Source organism: Mustelus asterias, chromosome 9 (assembly GCF_964213995.1).
Source record: "Mustelus asterias chromosome 9, sMusAst1.hap1.1, whole genome shotgun sequence".
In the NCBI taxonomy this organism is placed as follows: Eukaryota; Metazoa; Chordata; class Chondrichthyes; order Carcharhiniformes; family Triakidae; genus Mustelus; species Mustelus asterias.
In genome coordinates this window covers 98,940,141-98,963,645 of record NC_135809.1, presented here as the reverse complement: position 1 = coordinate 98,963,645, position 23,505 = coordinate 98,940,141, and the positions used below count along the sequence as shown (strand labels likewise).

Sequence of the window (23,505 nt, the reverse complement as noted above, 5' to 3'; positions counted from 1 at the left end):
GCTGAATTTGATCCTCATATTCCCTGAAAAATTGGGTGGAATAAATATAGTAAGGAGTCTAAGAACACCAGGTTAAAATCCAACAGGTTTATTAACAGTCCACCAAATAAACCTGTTGGACTTTAACCTGGTGTTGTTAGACTCCTTACTGTGTTTACCCCAGTCCAACGCTGGCATTTCCACATCATGGAATAAATATACCATTGGTCCAATTGTATAGTTAGCTCTTAATAACAACTGTTTTCCTTTACAATCAGAAGCACTGTAAGTACATTTATTTAAAGTTTATTTATTAGTATCACAAGTAGCCTTACATTAATACTGCAATAAATTTATTGCTTTGATTGGTGAGGGGGGGATTAGTCTGTTCTGTTTGTTGCTAATTCTGGTAGATTTACACATTTCTCACATTTTTTGTGTTTATTTGACAGGAGGAGAAGGTTAGGACTTTTATTAATGCTTTCTCCTCCTTGGAAGTTTCTGACTCTGGCTCTTGTGTGATGTACAATAATTTCTCAGGTTCCTCTCCTTTCTGTTTTTCACGGCTGCTTATTTCACCTTCTCTGTGACCGACGCAGGGTGATGTAAAGTGTGGGCAGGTTTTTTTTTGTATAGTGCAGATGTATAATCAGTGGGTTGTGATAAAACACTGACTTGGAGGACATCTGGTCATATTTTTATGGTACAAAACCATCTTTCAACAATGTCTTCAGGCTCTTATTTCTGTTGTGATAACTGGAGCTTACTAATTCTGTGGCAATTATAGCCAGGAGTGGAGAACACACTGCAGCAAGCAATAGTAAGTGATATCATTAAATCATTTGTCACTAGCAGAAATTGTCACAGGGAATACAATATATACAATGTTTGATATAAGAAAATTATTTTATTTGACATTTTGGTAGACGCAAAGAAAAGTCCAGCTGCCATTTCTGAGAGAGGCAGAAATGGCAGTGGCTATATCCCACATTCAGGCTCTGCTTGAAAGAACCTTATCAGTTTCACAACATATTAAAGCTGCGTGACCTTGCATGACTCCATTTTTTAAATCAATACTACACACTATAATATGTAGCTCCAACCTAATGCACAGAAATCCATTTTGTTTTAAAGTTAATAAGATGCAAATTTTGCTGAACTGAATTGGATGTGACCTTTTCTTTGGATTGCACATCGGTGTGGGGGGGGGGGGGGTGGGGAGGAGAGAGAGAGAGAGTTCAGAACTCATGGCAAGATTTGATGTTTGCTGTGGCTCATACCAGGAAATTGTGTGTTTAATCCTGTGTACGGCTGAGTTACTGATCTCAGTGTGAGCATTACGATTACAGCCTCAACATCCTTAGGATCATTTCCCTACTCTTGATCACTACCCAGAGATCCACGTAAGGAAATGTCAGGTCAGGTTTAGATAGCATTGATTGTGATGCCCACAGTCAACACGCCTGCCATCATTCACTGTCTGACAGGGGTCAAAATCATTGTTCTATTTTGAGGGTTCCGTTTGAGAGTTTTCTAAGAGTTACTTGTTGACTTTCAGAGGCTCTTTACTCATTCTCTCTATGTCCTTTGTTAGGTGATGTAGTCACGCAGTAACATTACCTTCTGTATTTGTGTCGAATTTTTTTTCAGGGTTTCCTTCTTTTGGACAGACAAGGTGACACAGATACAAAATCATAGAATCATAGAAACCCTACAGTGCAGAAGGAGGCCATTTGGCCCATCGAGTCTGCACCGACCACAATCCCACCCAGGCCCTACCCCCGCATATTTTACCCGCTCATCCCTCTAATCTACGCATCCCAGGACTCTAAGGGGCAATTTTTTTTAACCTGGCCAATCAACCTAACCCGCACATCTTTGGACTGTGGGAGGAAACCGGCACCCGGAGGAAACCCACGCAGACACGAGGAGAATGTGCAAACTCCACACAGACAGTGACCCGAGCCGGGAATCGAACCCGGGACCCTGGAGCTGTGAAGCAGCAGTGCTAACCACTGTGCTACCGTGCCGCCCCTTGATAAAACTGATATGTAGCAGCTCATCCAGTCTAAAGTCAAGGATTAAGCGATCAAAATAGCATGTTAAACATGTATCAATGTGAGAGTAAAAACATATTTTGCAAAAGAATGCCTTTAGTTGGCAACACATTGCTTGTGAAGTAGTCATTCAAATAAGCAGCACTGAGAAAACATATGGAAATTGGGTAACAACAATTTTGATTGAAATGGAAGTTTCCATTATAACTAAAAGTGGCCATGATGTGGAGCTGCCAGTGTTGGACTGGGGTGGGCAAGATGAGAAGTCACACAACACCAGATTATAGTCCAACAAGTTTATTTGAAATCACAAGCTTTTGGGGCAGACTATAACCTGGTGTTGTGTGATTTCTCATCTTAACCAAAAGTAGCAAATACTTAAAGTTAACATTAGTTTTCCTTTCTTTACCTCTTCAACCATCAAGACTGTGGACTAATGCATTTGTATAAAATCACCAAATAGTATCTCAGCATTGCAACATTTCAGCTCTTAGTACATGTAATTGGAGAGGGGAAGATGATCCAGTGAAGACCTAATATGTTGAATACCATTCTCTTGTAAGAAACTTTCAACTTCTTGTGAGACAAATTGAGGTCTATTGTTGCTTACCAGCTGTTCAGGGAATCTAAAATGACTAAATACTTCTCCTAACTTCTCAAGAGCTTTCTCGAATGAAGAAAAGTTCATCACAGCGACCTCTGGCTACTCAGTATGAGCATTGACTAATTTAAGAACATATGTCCTTCAAAGGTCCTGAAAAATCTACATGCACGCATTGCCAAGCCTCTTCGGGCCATTCCCACGGATGCAGTGATGCTAAGGGTGGAAGCTTTCTTATGTTCGCATTGAAGAACATGTTCTAACTTTCCCTTCAATTTCCGCATCCAATCCAGGCCACCAGAAATGACGCCTCGCTATTTTCTTCATGCCTACGATTCCACAATGGTCTTCATGTAACTTCTCTAACACGCTTTCTCAATGATGGCAGAATGATCACTCTGGACCCATGGATGACATCCTGATTGTACTGACAGCTCTAATCTCCTGGAATAGAATGGTATCAGGTTAGGTGCTAGTTCCAGATCCATAACTTCTGAGAGTATCAGATCACTCCAAATATGCTTCCTCACTTTTCTAGAAGTGACTGATGTGTTGTCTACTTGTTCAAAGTAGAAGATATTCTTGCCTGAGTAGTCTGACGAACTACCTGGCTATGGTAATCTTGAAAGTCCATCCACATTACCATGTAGACTTGATTGTCAATACTTAATGGTATATGTGCAGACAAAATCAATGCCCATCTTTGCATTCTACTTTCTGCAAGTGATGGAATTCCCTTGCGTGGTCCAATAATGGTAGTTAGTGGATGATTGTCTGTCAACAATATAAGTTCTTTCCCGTACAGGAACTGATGGAAATTCTTTACTCCAAAGATGATTCCTAGTGTTTCCTTTTCAATCTGTACATAGTTACTTTCAGCCTTACTCAAGGAGACACAAAAGCAATGGGTCTTTTTTCATCCAATTGCATGATGTAGTTCCTACACCATAAGGGGATGCATCACAAGCTAACTGTATGGGTAGAGTGGGATCAAAATGCATGGAAGTGTTATTGCATTGATCACAGTTCTGCTTTTTGTTTTGACACAAGAGGTTATGTAATGGGTTCAGAATGGTTGCCAAGTTTGGAACAAACCTTCTGTAATCATTGAACAATTCTAGGAAGAAACACAACAGGTTAATATTCTGAAGTGTAGGTGACTTAACATTTGAAAGAGATTTATGAAGGCCAGTGGTGTCAACCACGTTCCAAATCCTCAACAGAGGATTGGATGAACTCGCACTTGTCCTTGCGGACTCTCAGACCATAGCCTTCTAATCTCTGGATTAGTGACATCCAAATTCCAAAGATGTTCCTCTTTGTTTTTTCCAGTGACTAGGATATAATCCAGATAACACCAGACTTCACTCAGGATCTGATCCATTGCTCTTTGAAACAATGCAGAAGCTGAGATGATACCAAATGGCAATATTTAGTACCAGAGCAAGCTTTTATGCGTCATGATTGTCAGAAATTCCTGTGACATCTTGTCCATATTCATCTGTAAGTAAGCCTGGCTCAGGTCAATTTGCTGAAAAGCTGGCCTCCTGCCAATCCCGCAAACAAGTCTTCAATGTGGGGTAACAGGTACTATTTCGCACATAACACTGGATTGGTGGTGACCTTGAAGTCTCCACAAATCCTAATGGATCCATCCTTCTTGATGACTGGAACTATTGGTGTGGCCCATTCACTAATGCTGACAAGTTTCAGAATGCTTATCTTCACAAGTCATCCCAAGTCAGCTTTCCACCTTCGGCCTAATAGTATATGTTATAGTCCTTGACTTCAAGCATTTTGCTTTTGCTTGGTTTCCCTCTTTTATTTTGAGTTCAACTATAATATTTCCTAATTCTCCATCAAATACAACTGTGTGCTTCTTTAAAACTTTTTGTGAGATCTGATTCTCCATTGGTCATCATGTTGACTTCAGCCCAGTTCAGTCAAACCTTCTCCAGTCATGTTCAACCCATCAGCACTGGATAGTTGCCTTTTACTACATGTAGAGACAAATCCGCTGTTTGCCCATTAAGTTGCATAGTTACTTCGATGCAGTCCTTCAGTGGAGCCACTTGTCTTGTGTACATCTTCAGCATTATTCTTCATGGCTTCAAGGGAATGTATTTTAAGTTTCTTCTTGTAAACAGTCTCTGGCACCAGAGAGACTGCTGCCCCAGTGTCAACTTAAAGGCTGTCCATCCCGCAGTTGGATGACCCAATATTGATGTGCTGCAATGGATAGCACATTCCGTGATAATTCCTCCTCAGACTGAGTTTTTCTCAACCCTGTTTTACAGCTTAAACATTTCTCCTTTTGTTCTGTTTAAATGCTGTCCTGGTTTGCTCTTGTTTCTTAGTTTTACTTGGAGCTTGCTTTCTCTTCCAGCAGGCACGCTCTATGTTCCTTTTTTTTCAAATCTTTGACATACTGTGGGGGCGACTCTCCCAGCCCGTTGCACTGCTTTTGTCCTGCAGCGGGCTGGGAGACTCAAGCGGAGGCTATTTCACGGGCTTCCCCGCTGGGTGCCATGGCCTCCGCAAGTCTCTGGCGCCAGAAATCCAGAAATCGACGCGGAGCTGCATCATTTATGTAAATGATCATTTGCCTGTATTTTAAACCCCATCAGCGGGTCCGGGACTGACATCTCCGGGCTGCAAGCGCCCCCGGCCCCCCACTGGAGTGTTTCACTCCAGCTGGGGTGAAGAGGGGAAGCCGAAGGCCCCCCAGAGGGTCGGCGGTAAGGGTGGTGCCCCCTGGACATTCCCACCTTGCCAATGCCAACCTGGCCCATGGCACTGCCCAAGGGGCAAAGTGGTAATGTCCACTGGCACTGTCCACTGGGTGTTGTCAGGCTGTGCAAAGGGGGTGGGGCCCAAAGGGGTGGGACCTAAAGGGAGAGAAGACTCTGTGGGGCAATTGGTGGGGGTGGGGGGTCCCGCTGCCACTCTGTAGAGTGACTGTGAGCAGAGGGAGGGAGGCCAGTAATCGGGGCTGGGCAATGAGGTATGGGTGTGGTGGGGTCAGGGCAATCATTGGGGGGGGGATCAGGGCTGCCAGGGAGGGGGGAGATGGTGGGGAGATCAAGGCGGGCCAGAGGTGGTGAGGTGGGAGGGGGTGGTCGAGGCTGACCTGCACATGTTTGCACAGCCAGTGATGCGGGGCCGCGAGCCTGGCCAGTGATCGGGACGCCGGAACAAGGGGCTACTGTGCATGCACCGATCTCGGTGCTGACAGATCGGCACATGCGCAGTGGCCCGCTCAGCACTGTGCTGCCGGCCTCTCCAGTGGGAATAGGGCAGGGGGTTCCACCCTTACCCCCGACTCTCTGGGGGGGCCTTCGATTTCCCCTCTTCACTTCAGCCGGAGTGAAACGCTCCGGGGGCCGGGTGGAGGAGGCGCTAGCCGGCCCGGAGGTTTCAGTCCCGGACCCGCTGATGGGATTTAAAATACATGCAAATGATCATTTACATAAATGAGGCAGCTCCGCGTCGATTTCTGCATTTCTGGGTTTGTTGTACGATTCACGCTAATGCACTCTGCAATGCACAGAGTTCGGGAGATTCGATTTGAAACTCCCACTGAAAAAAACCAGCGGGATTTACTCTAAGTTTTAAGCGAATTTAACACTTCGATTTTTTTTGGGTGAATCCCCCCCATGTCTTTACACCAGCATTCAACTGCAGAGTGCTCTGGCTTTGCACAACGGTGACATGTATGACTTTGGAGTTTCTTGGGTTTTGATTCAGCCACCATTTACTGCATTCAAGTACACAATTAATATTTGTGCCACAATAGTGCCCGGCAATGACCATCTCCAACGAGAATAATCATCTACCTTTGACATTCAATAGCATTAACATTGCCGAATTCCCCATTATCAACATTCTGGGAGTTACCATTGATCAGAAACTGAATTGGACCAGCCATAGGTGAAGGAATAGGGCCTATAAAAGGTGAAGGCGGGAAAATCTGTACGGAACAAGTAGAAATGGCAGAGGTGCTTAATGAGTATTTTGCCTCGGTTTTCACAGAGGAGAAGGACATGGGTGAATGTACTGTGGGCTTGCGGTGGACTGAAAAGATTGAGTATGTGGACTTTAACAAAGAGGTTGTGCTGGAATCTTTGAATGGCATCAAGATAGATAAGTCGCCGGGTCCGGATGGGATGTACCCCAGGTTACTGTGGGAGACGAGGGAAGAGATTGCAGAGCCTCTGGCGATGATCTTTCCGTTGTCGATGGAGACGGGAGAGGTGCCGGAGGATTGGAGGATTGCGGATGTGGTTCCTATTTTCAAGAAGGGGAATAGGGATAGCCCAGGAAATTACCGACCGGTGAGTCTAACCTCAGTGGTTGGTAAGCTGATGGAGAAGATCCTGAGGGACAAGATTTATGAGCATTTAGAGAGGTTTAGTATGCTCAAGAATACTCAGCATGGCTTTGTCAAAGGCAAATCGTGCCTTACGAGCCTGGTGGAGTTCTTCGAAAATGTGACTAAACACATTGACGAAGGGAAAGCGGTAGATGGGGTTTATATGGATTTTAGCAAGGCGTTCGATAAGGTCCCCCATGCAAGGCTTCTAGAAAAAGTGAGAGGGCATGGGATCCAAGGGGCTGCTGCCCTGTGGATCCAGAACTGGCTTGCCCAAAGGAGGCAGAGAGTGTGTAAATGGAGGTCGGCAACCAGTGGTGTGCCCCAGGGATCTGTCCTGGGACCCTTGCTGTTTGTCATTTTCATAAATGACCTGGATGAGGAAGTGGAGGGATGGGTTGGTAAGTTTGCCGATGACACGAAGGTTGGTGGGGTTGTGGATAGTCTGGAGGGATGTCAGAAGTTACAGAGGGACATAGATAGGATGCAAGGCTGGGCGGAGAAGTGGCAGATGGACTTCAACCCAGATAAATGCATAGTGGTCCATTTTGGCAGGTCAAATGGGATGAAGGAGTACAATATAAAGGGAAAGACTCTTAGTACTGTGGAAGATCAGAAGAACCTTGGGGTCCGGGTCCATAGGACTCTAAAATCGGCCCTGCAAGTGGAGGAGGTGGTTAAGAAGGCATATGGTGTGCTGGCCTTTATCAATTGAGGGATTGAGTTTAGGAGTCCGGGGATAATGATGCAGCTATATAAGACCCCGTCAGACCCCACTTGGAGTACTGTGCTCAGTTCTGGTCGCCTCATTACAGGAAGGATGTGGAAAAGGTTGAAAGGGTGCAGAGGATATTTACAAGGATGTTGCCTGGATTGAGTGGCATGCCTTATGAGGATAGGCTGAGGGAGCTCGGTCTTTTCTCCTTGGAGAGACATAGGATGAGAGGAGACCTAATAGAGGTATATAAGATGTTGAGAGGCATAGATCGGGTGGACTCTCAGAGGCTTTTTTCCAGGGTGGAAATGGCTGCTACGAGAGGACACAGGTTTAAGGTGCTGGGGGGTAGGTACAGGGGAAATGTTAGGGGGAGTTTTTCACACAGAGGGTGGTGGGCAAGTGGAATCAGCTGCCATCAGTGGTGGTGGGGGCAAACTCAATAGGGACTTTTAAGAGACTCCTGGATGAGTACATGGGACTTAATAGGATGGAGGGTTATAGGTAGGCCTAAAAGGTAGGGATATGTTCGGCACAACTTGTGGGGCCGAAGGGCCTGTTTTGTGCTGTAGTTTTCTATGTTTCTATATAAAGACTGTGTCTACAAGAGTAGGTTTTTGCTACCAAATAAACTTTTTGCTACCAAATAAAGTGTGGCTTTTGCTACCAAATAAACCTGTTGGACTTTAACCTGGTGTTGTTAAACTTCTTACTGTGTCTACAAGAGTAGGTCAGAGGCTTGCATACAGTAACTCATGACTCCCCACAGCTTGTCCACTATCTATAAAGCACAAGTCAGGAGTATGATGGAATGTTCACCACTTGCCTGAATGAGTGCAGCTCCAAAAACACTCAAGAAGCTCAATACTATTCAAAGTGGCTTGCTTGATTGGCATTCTATTCACAAACATTCAGTTCCTCCACTCCCAACAGACAGTAGCAGCAGTGTGTATCAGCTACAAGGTGCACTGCAAGAACTAACCGATGTTCCTTCCAAACCTATGATCTCTACCATCTAGAAGGCCAAGGACAGAAGGTACATGAGAGCAGCAGCATCTGCAAGTCACACACAATCCTGACTTGGAACTATGTCGCCATTCCTTCACTGTCGCTGGGTCAAAATCCTGAAATTCCCCACCTAACAGCACTGTAGATGTACCTACACCACATGGACTGCTGCGGTTCAAAAAGACGGCTCACTGCCACCTTCTCAAGTGCGATTAGGGATGGTTGATAAATGCTGGCCTAGCCAGCGATGCCCACATCACATGACTGGAGAAGCCATGATGTGCAAAAGCAAGGTGACCTTTCTTGAATTTGTTAACCCCCTCCCACCCCCATCTTTACTTTTTCCATCGGCTATTGATGGCATTTTGGGAGTAAATCTGCCCACCACTCCTGTTTATTTTGAACCTTGCTGTCTACGCAACGTTCCTGTGAAGAATGGTGCCTTAGCTGAAAGACAATGGATGATGCCAGTGGCACCTGGAAGGGAAAATGTTACAAAGCAACCAACTAAGGGGTGGGCAGGGTGGTATTTTGAAAACACTATGGCCGGAATTTTACCATCCCACCCGCGACGGGAATCGGAGCGGGCGAGGGACGGACCATGGAAAGGTCTGTTGACCTTGGGCGGGATTTTCCGGTTTCGGAGTGAGCGAGGCTGGAAAATCCCGCCCAATATGTGAGGTAATGTGCTACTGAGAAAAATCACCTGAAAGCAACTTGAGATCATTTTCCTTCTGCACTTGAATGACAGGTTCAGCTGACAACATCACTTTCTCAATCGTTCAGATTTCCCAGAATGAATTGCGAGATGAAACATTAAATGTTCTGAACTACTCATTTAATCACGGACCAAGTACAAAATGATGGCTTTATTTTCAGTTTGTGTTGTGAAGATCCAAATCCATTTGCACACACTCCTATCAATATTGTGGTCGGGGTTGGGTACGTCTGATATACCAGCAGATCTCCTATGGCATTCTTCAGGATAGCTCCAGGTTCCAGAGGTACTTTGACGTAAGCTTCCAGAGTCATGGGGCTGGATTTTATAGCTCGCTGCTGGTATATTCCATGGCACGGGAGGATGGAAAATAAAGTGGATGAAATAAAGTGCCCAGCCACTCCCAACCTCTCCCCTGCATTAAGGTTGGTGAAGGCATCAGGCAACCCTTGGACCTATTGATGCCACTTAAGGACCTCATTCTACCTCTGCCTCTAACTCATGGGCAGAAGGGGAAGGCAGCAGCTCGGCGGCAAGCTCAGTAGTTTTCACTGCTTGAGCTGCTGCCATTCAGGGATTGTCCCATGTGCCCCTCCCAAGATTATGACTCCCCCTTAACCTTCCTCTGCTGGCATCTCAAAGCTTGAGATATTGAGCTAAAGGAAATTTGTAGATAGAGCAGATGAGTGAAAATGAGATCAAGGATTTTAGATTAGAGGAGGTAGTTTTGGGTTAGCGGTCGAGCTTATGTACAGAACACAACATGTGCACCCCGGTAATGCGAGCAAATGTTGCTGGGAAACCTCAGCAGGTCGGGCAACATTTGTGGAGGGAAACAGAGTTAATATTTCAGGTCAGTGATCTTTCATCAGGTCATCGACCTGAAAACAATGGGTAGGATTTTGCACTTTCGCTCGGGCGAGACCGGAAATTCCTACCCGAGGTCAACGAAGATTTCTGTTGTTGGACCTTCTCCCGCATCAATTCCATGGCGGGTGAGGTGGTAGAGTTCTGGCCATTAACTGTGTTTCAGTCCACAGGTTCTGCCTGACCTGCTGAGTTGTTCAGCGTTTTCTGTTCTTATTTCAGATTTTGAACATCCACGTGTATTTCGCTTTTGTATTACAGTGCATCGTGGTTTTGGGCCAGTCGAGTTTATAGAGGGTAATGGATGGGAAGTAAAAATGCAAGGAAAGCATTCGAATAGTCAAGTGCGGAGTATGAATTTCAAATGAGCTAAGGTAGGGGTGGAGGTGGGTGATAGTGAAGGAGTGGATTAGATGTTGGATATAATTTAGTATGAGGTGATACATTTTGAGTAGGCAGGTCGGTCTATTTGGTTGATTTTAACTGCCTGCCTGGTTTCCCTTGCTGACAGGGTTAAATTCACCTCTTACATCTCTGTAACATTTAAAGAACCCAGAAGCTACAAGCTAATGTAAAGGTAATGCCGGGATTAGACCAGGCAAGAAAATAATAATTGCAATGGAAAAGGTAGGAGTCCTGCAACAGCAATGAATCGCATATAACATTTCCTGAAGGGACTGTGAAATGACCATATTAACCTCTACTACAGCAGCCTAACCTATTCCAGAATGAATACTTCTGCAGATTCAGGTTGCACTTTTTAATTCATTTTTTAAATTTATCAGTGTCCTGGTTTCTGCTAAAGGTCATAATCATGCATCTTAATAGTTGGTTTCTGGTGAGTTTGATTTATTTTTGGAGACTGTTTGAATTAAAAACATATATAGTGCTTGCCTTATTGCAAAGTGACCATGCTACTGTAATCTGGAGGGAGAGTGACAATTTAAATGAGGCGGGGGAAGGGATCAACATGCATATGATGATATGAAAAGTATTTTAGCCACCTGTATGTTAAATCTTTCACAGCTTTTCAACAATAAATAAAATAACATCAATTTTTTTTAAATGGTTAAATAAATGACTATATATCACAACAAATATTTTTATGGTGCCTTTCAAAGATCTTAGGACATCACAAAGTGTTTCTAGTCAATTAGGTACTTTTGATTGTAGTCACAGTTGTAACCATAAGGAAATGTAATAAGCAATTTGCACACAGCAAGACCCCACAAGTATTAATTTACAAGATAATCTGTGTTAGTGGTGTAGCTTGAGAGATAAATGTTGCTGTTCTTTGAAAAGTGGCATGGGAAGATTTATGTCCACCTGAGTGGGCAGGCACACCATTGCTTTAACATCTCTTCCAAAAGCTAGCATCTCTGACAATGTACTTCAGTACTGCGGTGAAATGGTAGCCAAACTTGTGGGTAATTCTCCAGAGTAGGACTTGCCCCCACACCTGAATGACATCTCTATATTTAAATGTTGTGGAGGTTGCCTATTGTGAATAATGGAACACTGCTCATGTTGTGATACTCGAGTATTCCATGACACCATGCAATAGCCTGTTTTATACTGAATATTATGTTTTATAAACAATTGTAAACGGACAGTGTATATCCCACTCACCCCTTAACTTCAGACTTCTGGATTCTACTCTCTGGGATTGCATCTGTAAACCTCTCCATCTATCCTGTAAGATTCTTCTTAAAAGTCACCGTTCTAACCAAGCTTTTTGTCACTCTTGTTAATATTTCCCTTGGCTTGGTTATCATTTGTTCTGTCTGAATACGCTTCTGCAATACACTTGGGAACATTTTTCCACGTTGAAGACACTATATAAATGCAAGTTATTATTGTTTTCATTTGATTCCAGAGAACAACATCCATTAGCTGCCAACATTTAAACTACTAAACCACTGCCGTGATAGAGCATTTCTTTTAACAGAATAAATAAAGGTACAGCAAGTAATGGAATGTCCACTTTTATTGGAAGGGGCATGGAGTATAATGGGAAGGAAGTCTTGCTGCAACCATAGAAGGTATTGGTGAGACAACACTGAAGTACTGCATATAGTTTTGGTCTTTTTTTTTCAGCTTATTTTTACTAACACTTTTTTTTTCCTTTGGGGAATGGTGAAAAGATTCCCAAGCTGATTATCGGCCCATTGAACCGTGTTATAAATGCTCCATCCATGGCCAACAGTCCTGTGCTGGACTTGAACTTTAAGCTTCCGGTTCAGAGGTAGGACACTACCCACTGTGCCATAAGACCCCACCGGTCCCCTTATTTAAGAAGGAATGTGCTTGCATTGGAGGTAGTTCAGAAAAAGTTAATTAGATTGATTCTTGGCTTGAAGGTGGGTCTTATGACGGTAGGTTAAATATATTAGGGTGGCATATGAGGCCCAAACTCATTGAGGTTTAGAAGAATGTGAAGTGGTCTTATTGAAACTTAAAAGATTTTGAGGGGGGTTGACAGGGTAGATGCTGAGGGCATGTTTTCCATTGTAGGGGAATCAAGAATTTGCGGGGGCTTGGTATCAGAATGGTCACCATTCCAAACTGAGTTGAGGAGAAATTTCTTCAGTCAGAGGGTGGCGAATGTTCAGAACTCTCTCCCCAGAGAGCTGTAGATATTGGGTCATTTAATATGTTTAAGGCTTAGATGGACAGATTTTTGAACAACTTGCGAATCAAGGGATTTATGGAACAGGCAGCAAAGTGGAATTGAGCCAAGTACAGATCAACCATGATCTTATTGGACGGTGGAGCAGGTTCAAGGGGCACTATGGCCTCCCTGCTGCTATTTCTTATGTTTTCGTATAAATTAACATTTGCACTGGGTGATAATCTGGTAGAGTAGATCATTCACCTGTTTTGGTACCTGTCTAATTTTCAATTCCAGTCATCTCAATCAGGCAGCGACCACAATTGGTGGATGCTCTGCCACACCAGATTACCAACCGGGCAGTGAAAATAAAAATCTAGCCTACACGGTATACAATCCAGGTGGATCAGCAGAAATGCAGGGAGTCTTAGACTATTTATACCAGATTCAACCTAAAAAACAGTGCCAGTGTAAAAGGAATAAATGCTTCATTTTTTTTATTGGCATCATGCAGCTCACTTCTGAAGGGTCAATGGTATTTAGATTCAAGACAACAAACAAGGCTATGGTTATAGTGACGGAACCCGAGAGCTCAGCTCAAAGCCCTTTCTTAATTAACCCATGACAAACGACTGATATTGAGCTTTTCTTATATAAAAATTGGCACATCACAAGTCCATAATATGTGACAGACTATTTCCTTTGAAGAATTCAGCCTGATTAAGTTTTCATTTCCATTTAAATAGCAACTTCCACTAAAAGCAAATTGAGTTTAAATGAATGATGACTGGTGGATTAACAATTGCTATATATGCATATCAATTTTTTTAAACAGTTACCTAATAGTTAACTTGAGGGTATTTGTTGCAAGATTTTGATCCATTCTATGGGTTCAAATGGTTTCATAACCCACGAAATCAAAGCCCAACATTAGGCTATGGTTTTAAACATCATGATGATTTTTAAATATACACTATACAAAGTGTTTAGCTCCTGTGTCATTGCTTAGAGAAAACAAATTATGCTACTTTTTTCCCTAACTGTCACATTCCCTGCCATCATCTTGTTAATTCTTTACAATTTACAGATTATCTGGTCATTTAACATGTTTGCGGCACCTGGTTGTGTACAATTTGGCTGCCATGTTTCCTATGTTACTACAGCAACTACACTTCAAAAGAACTTCATGACCTCCAATGCAGTTTGTGGTGTCTGAGATAATGGAAGACACATTAATGTCTTCCTTCCTTCTTTCCTCTTTCAATTGCTATCTCTTAATTGTTCTCTCTCTATAACTTTCCTTGTCCTTACTCTCAGGATTCTTCAGCGTTTTCCATTTTTTTTCTGTTCGCTCTTCAGATTCCTTTGTTTCTTTCTATATCAGTCTTTTTGTACTGTTACTATCCCTGCTGAGACCAATCACTCATAAAAATAAATTTGAGCTTCCAGTGAATAGCTGAAAGGATGACATTGCAGGATTTCATGGCTTTTACTGTAACAAACAAATTGAAATAAATATTTTTTTGTCGGCAACTTGTAATTTTAATTACAGAATTGACCTTTCTCCTTAAACATATAACACAACCAAAAATCTCACTTTCCAGTTTTACTATTACACTGTCCCTTCAGTCGACATTCTTATTCACCCAGAACCAGTCCAGAGTGATTCTTACCCCTCGAAAGTTTACTTATTTCCTTTTCCTTTTCCAGCCTGGTAACTTCTAACCCCAAAATTGACTTTTCCGGTGAAAGTTTGCTTAGAGAATCACACACTCTAGTTCCAGCCAGGTGAATCTTCCAGCCTTGTTTTAATTCCTCAGAGATTTAGTCTTCATAGTCTGAGTGTACGTTCTCATCCGTATTCCTGCACAATGAACCTGAGATTGGCTGCCTCCAGCAGCTCTTTGTTGGATTCCTACAGACTGCCTGTGTTTATATTTTCAGGGACATCTTTGAAACACTTACCCTCTCAAAATCCATCTCCATTGCAATGTGAGTCACATGGGCCTGGTATCCAGATAGAAATTTTGATGAGCTAATCTTTAGATTCCACTCTATTCTATCATGGAATCAAGTGACCAGTTTGAAGTATACTTGTTTCAAACCTGACATTCTCAATACCTCCCTAGGACAGAGAGGCTCTCAATCATGGCAAAAATCTCTGAAATGGCCAAACATTCTAAGTCTCACCCCTGATCCCAGCAAATACCAACTTCATGGGGGCAGGACTAGAGTTGAGGCAAGGTTCACGTGTGATTTGTGGAGGCCGTTGACCATTTAAACCACCAGCTGCCCCCACTTAAATGGGATTCTGAAAGAACAATAGTGTGAAATCCAGAGTGTGTAGAAAAGAACAGGTAATAGGAGGTTTAAACTTGGTGGATTGTTTGGGTAGCTATGGTATTCCCTTTAGGGAAGCAAGGTATTCCTTTGGATGGGGGCTTGGGACACCTTTGGGAGAGGCACCCTTTGGGATTGTGAAAAGTGAAGGTGATTAGACATATTTTACTTCCCTTTAAGATGTTTCGCACTGTCCAAAGGGAACTGCTCTGGAGTGCAAGGCACTTAACAATGAGATGTGGCTGTGATGAGCAAGGAGCAAACAGCCTGGGACCACCATGTGATTGGGATGAAGTTGGGGTCAATTTTGAAAAAAATAATATTAGGCAATAATTTTTTAATTATTATTTTCATGTTTTAAATGGAGGCATGGCACCCCTCAGCAAGGTGGGGATCTGGGACACAATTGCAGGAATTGGGTCGAAACATAGAAGCACTTGGTACTGGGGATGTGGCTTGATATCAGCCAAGTACCAGGCCTGAAGAGAGCAGGTTGGACAATCTGCCCAAACGGCAGAGATGAGCATAATTGTAGTTCCTACAATTATGTAGGAATACTGAGGTTGCAGACAGGCCCAGAGAAGACAGGTCCAGGTTGGGAGGGGTTGGAATAGTTGTCAAGACTGAAGGAGAAGGAACAGAAGAATATGTTGAAGAAAAACAACATTCAAAGATAGAGATAAAGAGCTATGCCAATCAAGAGTTGGCAAGGGATCAAAGCAGTTTGATGAGAGAAGTCAGCTAACTGAGGCCCTGGGAGAGACTAGAACAGAGCTGGCTCTAGGTCCACAAATGAGCGTGAAAATTTTATGAGTATGTAAGATATATTTATCTGTTTTACTCCTGGGGTATTCTATTTTTTGCTGCTGCTACTAGCTGCCAATGCAATCCTTATCCTTGATGTATTAATACCTTCTGATCTCAACATCAATGAGTTTGATTGCGCACTAGATGATGTGGTTTTTTTTATAGTCAGTTCATCTTACAAGATTTAATCAGTTATACCACTGTCTAAATACTCTGCATGTCAGAGCCAAGAAACTGTTTGATATCAATCACTGAAATAAAGTGATTTTAGGTTTCAAGTGCAACAACACTGAATACTAATATTATATGCACAAACTGAATGTCAAAAGATTCAAATCACATAAGCATACATGGTATTAACTGGGATGAAATATATCATTTTGTTTAATCATTCTGACTGTGTTTACAATTACCAGATTGTCCTGAAAATAATCAATTTCAAAGGAAAAACACTGAGTTTGAATATTGAATGTTAAAAATAGGAGCAGGATAGGCCAATTGGCCCCTCAAACCAGTCCTGCCATTCAATGAGGTTATAGTTTCTCTAAAAGTGGCCTTAATTCCACTTTCTTGTTCACCCCCTGTTGTATATTGCACTGAAAAAAATTCACCGGGTGGAATTTTCTGGCCACACTCGCCCCAAAACCGGAAAATCCCGCCCGAGGTCAATGGACCTTTGCATGGTCTGAGCACCCCCCCGCCCCCCCACCTGCTATGATTCCCATGGCAGGTGGGATGGGAACTCCCTCCTCCCTCCCCTCCACCATGTTTGTTCACTGTGAGCAGCCATTATTGAACTAACTTTATTTACATCTTCCAAAAGAGAGGGCAACATATCAAAATGCTCAGATCTTGCAATATACTCCAGTTCCTCCTCAATATAATAAACAACTTTAACATTAAAATGTAAAATGGCACATGGACATTATTTCAATCACAGCCAAAACATATATAACCAAAACTTCCAGAGTAATTTACATACAAAAACATGCTTTTCCTTAGCACCAGTATATCTTTAACTAAAATATCATCATTTGACAAGTAATGAAAATAACAACTTATTTCTTCTTTCTTCCTACATACTTTCAATTGACCTATCTGACTTCTTTCTCTTTCTATCTGGGTATCTCCTTCCATTTCCATTAGCTTGAGTCTGTTGTCTCAATATCTCTGACTGTGTCAAACCTGAACTTTGACTTTGACAACTGACTTCATTTAATGGTTGGAACTGTGACATTGCTTGATTTGTCTTGATTAAAAGTCCTGACTCATTTTGCTCAACTGGTGGATTCTCTGATACCATCAAACTTGCACTTTCTTTGTGACTTGCACTTTAGTTTTGACTTTTGCTTTCTTTCTGACATTCACTTTGCACTGTAGGAGGAATTTGGACAATAAGAGTGTTCATCATGTTCTCCCTTTGTCAGAGTTCCTCTTTCAAGCAAATAATCTACATGACACTGATGGAGTCTCTATCCAGTTTTCACCACATATGTGAATGCACCTCGTCTCTCTACAACAACTCCAATCATATACTTCTCCTTATCACCTCAGTGATTTTTTACAAGGACTTTTTGAACAGCACTGAACTCGCTAAGTTCAATGCTTTGCTCATCATCTTCACTTTGCCTTGCCTTTCTCTTCACTATTGATGTCAAGTTGAAGCAAACTAAAGCTTGTTCTAGAATTGCGTTTAAATACTAACTCATGAAGTGAGTGGCCTGTTGTTAATGGTGGAGTTATTCTGTAAGACAACAGAAAATTGTCCAGCCTGTGCTGAAGAGAAACAGGAAAATAACTGCCTGGCTTGTCACTGAGCAAGTACCTCTGCAAAAGGCTTCTTCACAATTTGTATACTTCTTTCTGTCGTATTGTTCAATGCTGGGTGATATTGTGATATTAGAGTGTGTTTAACTCCATTCTTACTCAGAAATATTTCAAACTCTTCTGATGTAAATTGTGGCCATTATCGGACACCAATGCCTTTGGCAACCCATAAATTACAGACCAACTTCTCAAAACCTCAGTAGTTTTGTAGTATTGGCTATAGACACAATATTTATCCACTGCCTATAGCTATCAACCAAACAACAAGGTACTATTTCCCTTCCACTTCAAAGAAATCAACATGTACTCATTCTGCACAGTTTTCTTCTGTTTGACTATGGTCTTTCTCATGTAGCAACTATTTACTTACTGCTTCTAACTGTGCACAATGAACTGGCCTAGCCTTGCAAAATGTTGATTGTACATTATCCTTAACTTCACTTCAACCTTGTGATGTCTAGTTTTGTAATTTGATCCTCCTCGCTCAAATATCACTTCATGCTCTCTTAGCACTTTCTCTGTCAAATGTTCTTTTACTGATCCCTCCGGTAAATAACTCAGCTCAGTATCTTCTTCAGCCAATATCTTTCCATCAGAGACTTTGTTCCCTCCTACTACCAATGCAAGTAATAGAATGTATCAACGTATTCCACCCTCACTAATTTCACCGAACAGTGGAATACAGTTATTGGAAGAACTAGTCAGTTTCGCACCAGTTCTGTGGAAGAGAATATGACTTAGGGACTTCTTATATTCTCCTTCCAAGATAACGGACATGGCTGCAGCTACATCAGTGATGAAAGTAAATTGTGAATCTCGAACTTTTATTTCTACTGTGGCCATTGGAATGTCTTCAGCCCTTTTACTCTCATTTTCCATGTGCTGTTTGTCTTGTTCTCTGACAGTGTACAATTCTTGGCCTTCCTGGTTGATAACATCAATTTCTGTTTCCACATCTATCATATACACATTTAAGGGTCTCCCAATTAAGATGGAGGTAAGGAATTTCTTCTAGCTCTCAGAGGGTCATTGTTTGGAGTTCTCCTCCACAGAGGGTAGTGGAGGCTGGGTCTTTGAATATATCTGAGGCTATGTTTAGCAGATTCTTGATTGACAAGAGAGTCAAGGGTTATGGGGGCAGGTTGGAAAGTGACATTAAGGTCACAATCAAATCAGCCATGATCTTACCAAATGGTGGAAGAAGCTCATTGAACTGAATGCTCCTATTTATTATGATCTGAAATGTGTCTTCAATGGTTTTTTTTCAACTACATACCACATTGACTCATTGGCCAGAATTATACTGGCCCGTCCGCCAAGGGAATCGGAGTGGGCGAGGGGTGGAGCATGGGAATAGAGAATTCCAATGATTCACAACTTTAAGTGAAAAAAATGACATCACATCCCAGTTCTAATTAACCGATCCCTTATCATGAGACTATGAGCCCTTTTGTACATTTGTAGAAGTAGAATTATTGGTGTATTGAACAATGTGATTCTATAATTTATAATTAGGCAGTGGTGAATGGATCATTTGTGCAAATTATACAAGATTATGCAGATACAAGAAATATCTTTACATGCACATTTTTGTGCCAAAATGGATAAATATTTGGGGTGGGATTTTCCAGCTGCACTCGCCCCAAGGTCAGAGAATCCCGCCTGAGGTCAGTGGATCTTTCCGTGGTTCGGGTCCCGCCCGCTATGATTGCTGTGGTGGGCGGGACAGAAAAATTCCGTCCTTGGTATTTAAATGTGCAGTTTTTCTGGGAGCGCTAAAGTTTTGGTGTCATTAATTTCAATGGTTTGTTTGTTTAAATATGCATAAGCAAAGTAAATACGTTATTAACCAGAGAATTGAGCTAGTTAAAATTATTTTTAAAATTTAGCAGATTCACGGGTGCTTGTGTGTCTATTTGTTTAAATATCCGCCTATATATTATCTCCTGAATCATATTGGTGTCTGCCTGTATGTGAATCTGTCCACATGCCTTTCTATTTGCTTTTGAGTTATTAAATCTTCCAGCCTCATTTGCTAAATATTTTAATTCCCCATTTCTCACTCATTAACCACCTTTTCTATTTCAAAATATTGTGAATGATGCATTAGTAATTTTAAGAAAATCTGGAAGTACTCATTTCCACTTCCAGTGATCAGTCCCTTATATTGGTCAAAAGCAGTTTTTCTGAACTACAGCCCATATGATAGGCTATAATTTCAAGTGTTTATGGTGACCATTGCACTTTGGGCATAGTGATCCCACTTCTTATTTGCACAGCTGCACATGTTGATAACATGCTAGAATTAGTGTGCAAATGACCTTAACAAAGCTTCCTAAAGTATGAACAAAGAAATGCTGGAAATATGCAACACGTCTGTCAGCATCTGCAGAGAGAACAGGCAGGTTAATGTTTTGGGTGAAAATCCCCAGTCATACTTCTGGCATTTGCAGGTTTTCCTTTCATCATGCCATGACTTTTTAAAATTCATTTGTGGGATGTGGGCATCGCTGGCTAGGCCAGCTTTTATTTCCCTAATTTAGCTTGAGAAGGTAGTGGTGGGATGCCTTCTTAAACCGTGCAGTCCGTCTGGTGTAGGTTAATGAGGGAGTTCCAAGATTTTCACCCATAAGGTGAAGGAACAGCAATGTTGTTCCATGTCAGGATGGTGTGTGACTTCGAGGGGAACTTGCAGGTGATGATGTTCCTGTGCATTTTGCTGCCCTTGTTCTTCTAGGTAGTAGAGGTTGTGAGTTTGGAAGGTGCTGTTGAAGAAGCCTTGGTGAGTTGCTGCAGTGCATCATGTAGATGATACACACTGCTCCACTATGCGTTGATAGTGGAGGGAGCGTTGAAGGTGGTGCATGGGGTCACTGATCAAGCGGGCTGTTTCATCCTGGTTAGTGTCAAGCTTCTTGAGTGTTTTAGGAGCTGCACTCATTCAGGCAACCAGAGAGTATTCCATCACACTTGTGGATGATGAACAGGATTTGGGGAGTCAGAAAGTGAGTTACTCACCACAGAACTCATAGCTTCTGGACCACACTATTTATCCAGTTGGTCCAGTTATGTTTCTGCACTATTAGACTGTGAATGAATGGCTGATGAGTTGTGAGAGTGACTTCGTGACTGCACTGCACACCATTGCTGTTTAGCACCTGCCAACATCTAAATTGTTGAACAGAAAGTAGCTGATTATTCAACCTCTCAACCAATCTTCCAACATAGCAATCAGATGTACCTCCCAACCTATTGAATTTACTTCTCAATGTGAACAACTTCCCACAACCTTCCCGGTGGTCCATTAGGAATTTCACTCCTTTTAATATGTGATTTTATTTTTTCATTTTGCATCTATTATGCAGCAAGATCGGGTCCGGGCTTGTTTCCCATCCCATTCCTAATTTGCCTGGAGAGTTCAACTCAAAAGGTGAAGAAATCAAACTGAATATGACAATGGTGACATTTATGTAAACAAATGCATTAAACACTGTGGATCAGAATACAGCGTTGATTAAGATGATGGGCTTGAAAACCGCTGTCAGTACAACAGCTGACAACAGTGTACTGACAAATGATGATATTCATCTTCGAATAAGAGAGAAGGCAGAGGTCAAGAACGTGAAGAAGAACAACAATTGAATCGGGATTGCAGGACATAGTAGAATGCTCGGATTTCTATGTTGCAGAGTATGGCAAAATCTCCATTCGGAAAACTGTTATTGATCTGAAATACTACTAGACATGTTTCTCCCTGCTCAAAACATTAATCAGATTGCAGAAATAACGGTGGCATTTCACTCAATCACTTTGACTTTGGAGACTTTATGCCACCAAAATACTAATCTCATAAATGATGCTGACCAAAAAAGTTTAATTGACCCAATTTGGATGATCTTCAGATGACTACTTCAGTCATAGAAACTTGGAAAAAGAAGCAAGTGTCCAATAACTTAAATGCGCTGTTCCAGAAGCTGCACAATCTAGATGTTCCTTCCTCAAAGACGAACACCAATGATATTGTATTACTTGGTGCAACTGCTGTAAGGGAAGGAAAGTTGCTGGTTGTCGGAACAGTTGGTGGAAGAGGCTCCCTAGTGTGACTGTATCTCTGAGATAATACCAGCGGATACTGCAGCTGCAGCAGTGCCAACATCAACCAGTCCATGAGACATCAACTTCATTTCAATATTGAAGTGAGGCCTGCACTTATTTCTGTTTGGCCACCTTAACAAAAAAGGTTCCTATGAGTTCGGTGGTAGCTCAAATGCACATGCAAACTGGGCTCTGACCATTTGCTATATTTGTCACTGCTGCGTCTACTTTACACCCATAGAGTGAGTGCAACTGTGCTGAATTTTTAAAAGTTTACTTATTAGTGTCACAAGTAGGCTTACATTAACACTGCAGTAAAGTTGCTGTGAAAATCCCCTAGTCGCCACACTGCGGCGCCCAGTTCGGGTACACTGAGGGAGAATTTAGTATGGCCAATGCGCCTAACCAGCACGTCTTTTGGACTGTGGGAGGAAGCCGGAGCACCCGGAGGAAACCCAGAATTTATGTCTGAGCAAGTGCACAACAGGTTGGTCAGAGAAAGATGTCTTAATGTTTTGAATGGACTGGAAGGCAAATCAAGTTTATCTTGGTCCTTTTCCACTTAAATAGAGGTTGTGAAGGCAACCCTTAGTAATTCTCACTGTGTTTTTCCTACAGCCACAGGGACTTGAAACCAGAAAATTTATTGCTGGATGAAAAGAATAACATCAGAATAGCAGACTTCGGGATGGCTTCACTGCAGGTCGGCGACAGCTTGTTAGAAACCAGCTGCGGGTAAGTTCTCATTTTGCTCGTATAATAAAGGAAACAAAATATGTTTTAATAATTGACTGCTTCAGACATTTAATTTGTTCATATCGGATGCATTATTCATTTTTGTACAAACAGCAATGTGAAAACGCAATCTTTGAAAACTAATCTATTTATTTGGTGTGTATTATAATTCAGAGCAGAATGTTATTATGATTTACTGAGATATAGTGTCAAACCTCAAATGGTTTGTTTTCAAAAATTCCCATTTATCTTGATTTAAATTTTGGAAATGCTCATTTTTTTTGGCAGCATTTAACTATTACAAACAGCATTCGCCCGCTGCCTTTAATTCAAACAACGGGTGATGGTAATAATTCACAAACACTGTGTCAGACAAGTAACTCTTTATTGCACTGACAACAACAAATGGCAACTCGGCAAAATATATGAGGCTATTATCATCCAATGACAACATTGTATGAAATAATTTTTCACTGTGGGGTGTTTCTTAATCCATCTCAATGAATAACCAGAGAGACTGTAGTACCCTTCCAATTTCAAAGTTACAGGAAACCATGGAATCATCAAAGAAGAGATGTAAGAACATTTTTTTTTAAGATCCCCATCAATATAAGTCTCCTTGAAAGTTACAGTACGTATAAAAAAAAGAGGTGGCAAGGAAACTGTTGTTTGATTATCATCTCGCTTGTGTTTGCCTGCCGCACTCCAGTCGGGTGCAGTGACAACACATGGAGGATGCTCATTAAAAATCAATACTTCCCAGACAAAAAAAT

General features: G+C 42.0%; 1 protein-coding gene across 1 annotated transcript in view; it reads left to right on the top strand.

Moving 5' to 3' along the window:
• LOC144498863 (serine/threonine-protein kinase BRSK2-like) overlaps window positions 1-23,505 on the top strand; it is a 638,052-nt gene that overhangs the window by 395,724 nt on the left and 218,823 nt on the right. The window contains 1 exon segment of the mRNA XM_078220644.1: window positions 22,616-22,732. Within this exon segment, the coding sequence (XP_078076770.1) occupies window positions 22,616-22,732 (117 nt within the window).